The sequence below is a fragment of the Montipora foliosa genome, chromosome 6 (assembly GCF_036669935.1).
Source record: "Montipora foliosa isolate CH-2021 chromosome 6, ASM3666993v2, whole genome shotgun sequence".
NCBI classification, from domain to species: domain Eukaryota; kingdom Metazoa; phylum Cnidaria; class Anthozoa; order Scleractinia; family Acroporidae; genus Montipora; species Montipora foliosa.
Genome location: NC_090874.1, coordinates 15,661,196 through 15,663,695, shown reverse-complemented (window position 1 = coordinate 15,663,695; position 2,500 = coordinate 15,661,196). Strand labels below are relative to the sequence as shown.

Here is a 2,500-nt window from a genome sequence, read left to right as displayed (position 1 = left end):
TTTATTAAAAAATTTGGAAGTACGAAATAAGAGTGAAAAAAGCGCGAAAATCCGAGCGAAATCGAAAAAACTCGATAAGGATGCGATAAAGTGTAATACCTTGAGCTCAGACATACGTAGACTCGTCACAAAAACACTTCACAGTTGACTTTTTGCGTACTTCTAAACGTCGGAATTGATCCAAACTTTCCACAAAAAAAGTTTTTTTCTTTTTTGGCTTTATTCAGAGAGAAATTCCGCTTTCCGGCGAAAAAAGTATTGCTTTCAAAAAGACACCTGTTTATTTTAACTGGAGTTATCCTATTTAATGGTGGCGGATCGTGAAATCCAAAACATGCACTCAAAGTAAAAAGTTTTTGGATAAAAATCTAAGTTCAAAATTTTGACAGTGAAAGTGTTTGGTCAACACACTTTCAACATCTGAAATCATAGTACCACTTTCATAGTGAGTTAGGGAGCTTACGAAACGAAGACGACGACGGCTACGAGGACTTCATTTAAAAATACGAGTTCGCATTATTCATATCACTACCAAACTATTTTATGTCGTTTCCCGTTAAAAATGTGTAGTAACTCGAGGAATTAAGCTGGTATGAGTGAGTCGGAAGCGTAGAGAGAGAACTGAAAATTCATCGTCGTGTGCTAACGTCCTCCACAGAACCTTGAATTTGGTCATTTCACGTCGTCATTTAGGCGATGACAGCAAAGAAATGTACCAAAATGTAAAACTAAACTCACTAAACCTATTGTTTTGTAGCGTCGTCGCTGCCGTCGGCGTCGTCGTTTCGTAAGCTCCCTAATTTATGTAAGGACGACGACGACGGATACGAGAACGACACAAAACAATGGGCTTAATGGCTTTACACACCCTGCACCTGCATTTTTTATTCTGGCGCATTTCTTCATTGCTGTCCTCGTCCTGAATTGACCAAATTTGAAGTTGCGTAGAGGACGTGAGAACCTGACGAAACATTTTAATTTTCTTCCCAAACAATCACACCGTTCATTCCAATTTATTCCTGTAATGTTGATACACACTTTCCATTCCGAAAGACTTGCAGTTATCAAGAAATTATTACAAAAAATACCGGGAAATAATATTTTTAGACAAGTCCTCATTGGTGTCGTGGTCGTCCTTGTGCCGTGAGTGCCCTATTGACTCCTGCATTTCTATGTACCATAGAGTTCTTACGAACAGCCCACTGACTAATTAGTACATCCAAAAGATTCACCTGTTCCGTTCATCTCGCCGAATTCTAAGTCCAACTTCTGTTTAAGCTTGTCCCAAGTGAACTCCAACCCTATCACAACAAATGATTCCTGAAAGAAAATATTAAAAAATCAAAAACAAATGCTCAAATTAGCTGCCATAAAATTGGTAGGGTAGACTCCTCAAACTCGGCAATTCGCTGTTTTTAAGGTAAAACTTAAGGTATATCCAGGAATGCTAACATAGTTTAAAGTAAATTTTTTTAAGATAGTGCGACTTGAATACCTGAAAAGAACCTCTATTTTGCATTAGCTCTGAGTCCCTTGAAAAATTTAAAATACATACTTAAATTCAACAACCCGCCGTAAACAGGATCAAAATAATTCAGTAGTTCATCGGACTGGCTCAAAATTAATTTGTGTCGCACTTAAAGGAAGCATATTAGATTAGTTCCTCCTGTCGGCTTCAATTTTCCGAAGAATTACTACCTCTTCTTTGTGCTGAAAATCATAGCGGAGCTCCGCACCATGGTCGAGAAAATATAGAAACTCATCGATGATTTGGGTTTTAGCTATTACGTCGTCATGCGACCGTCCATCCGTACGCCCGTACGTATGTCCACCCCTCTACGTTTGCCAATGTGACCAGCATCACGTGACCATAACGCGGGCTCAAGTCTAGAGTTCGGCGTAAAAATGGCCGCCTTAGTGAAGGGTTTTATGTGGTTCGTATGTGCAAACATAATTGCTTTTGTGGACTATTGGATTAAATTTTTCATGTAAAACCTCTGCTAAAGGATGGGGAAAATATCAGGGAAACAATTTCAAGCAATTTTATAACGGCAGCTGGAAAATAAAATCGAGGAATTGAGTTTCGTAATGAAGATAAACATTTAGGTATGTTTTTTAAATGCCCCGAACTACTTCGTGACCGTCTTTTTCGTGTTAAAAATCGTGCTAGATCATCAAATTAACCTCTCATGAATGAAAAGTTCACATTTTGCACTTAAAACTTCGGAACGTTTGGTTAAAATCTATTCTCCTTTTTTTGCCCCTCGAAGTCTGAAGCGCAATTAATTATGCAAAACACAATCGCCTTGGTTTGTCGTCCCGGAGAAATGACAGGTGATGACACATATAAAAAAAATCACAGATTGTTCTTTTTTGGCCGAAGTTGGTGGAAACATCGGTTAACTAAATTTGAAAACTTCTTTTTCAACTTTTTGTACCACAACTATATTTTTGTGAATTTTTGTACTTCCGGTTATCTTCCTAAAAAGTCCTTGGTTTT

At 38.0% G+C, this 2,500-nt stretch overlaps 1 protein-coding gene across 1 annotated transcript in view; it reads right to left on the bottom strand.

Moving 5' to 3' along the window:
- The window catches only part of LOC138006820 (uncharacterized), a 32,369-nt gene that overhangs the window by 5,798 nt on the left and 24,071 nt on the right, over positions 1-2,500 (bottom strand). The window contains exon 11 of the mRNA XM_068853406.1: positions 1,233-1,320. Coding sequence (XP_068709507.1) covers positions 1,233-1,320 — 88 coding nt within the window. The remainder of the gene's footprint in view (positions 1-1,232; positions 1,321-2,500) is intronic.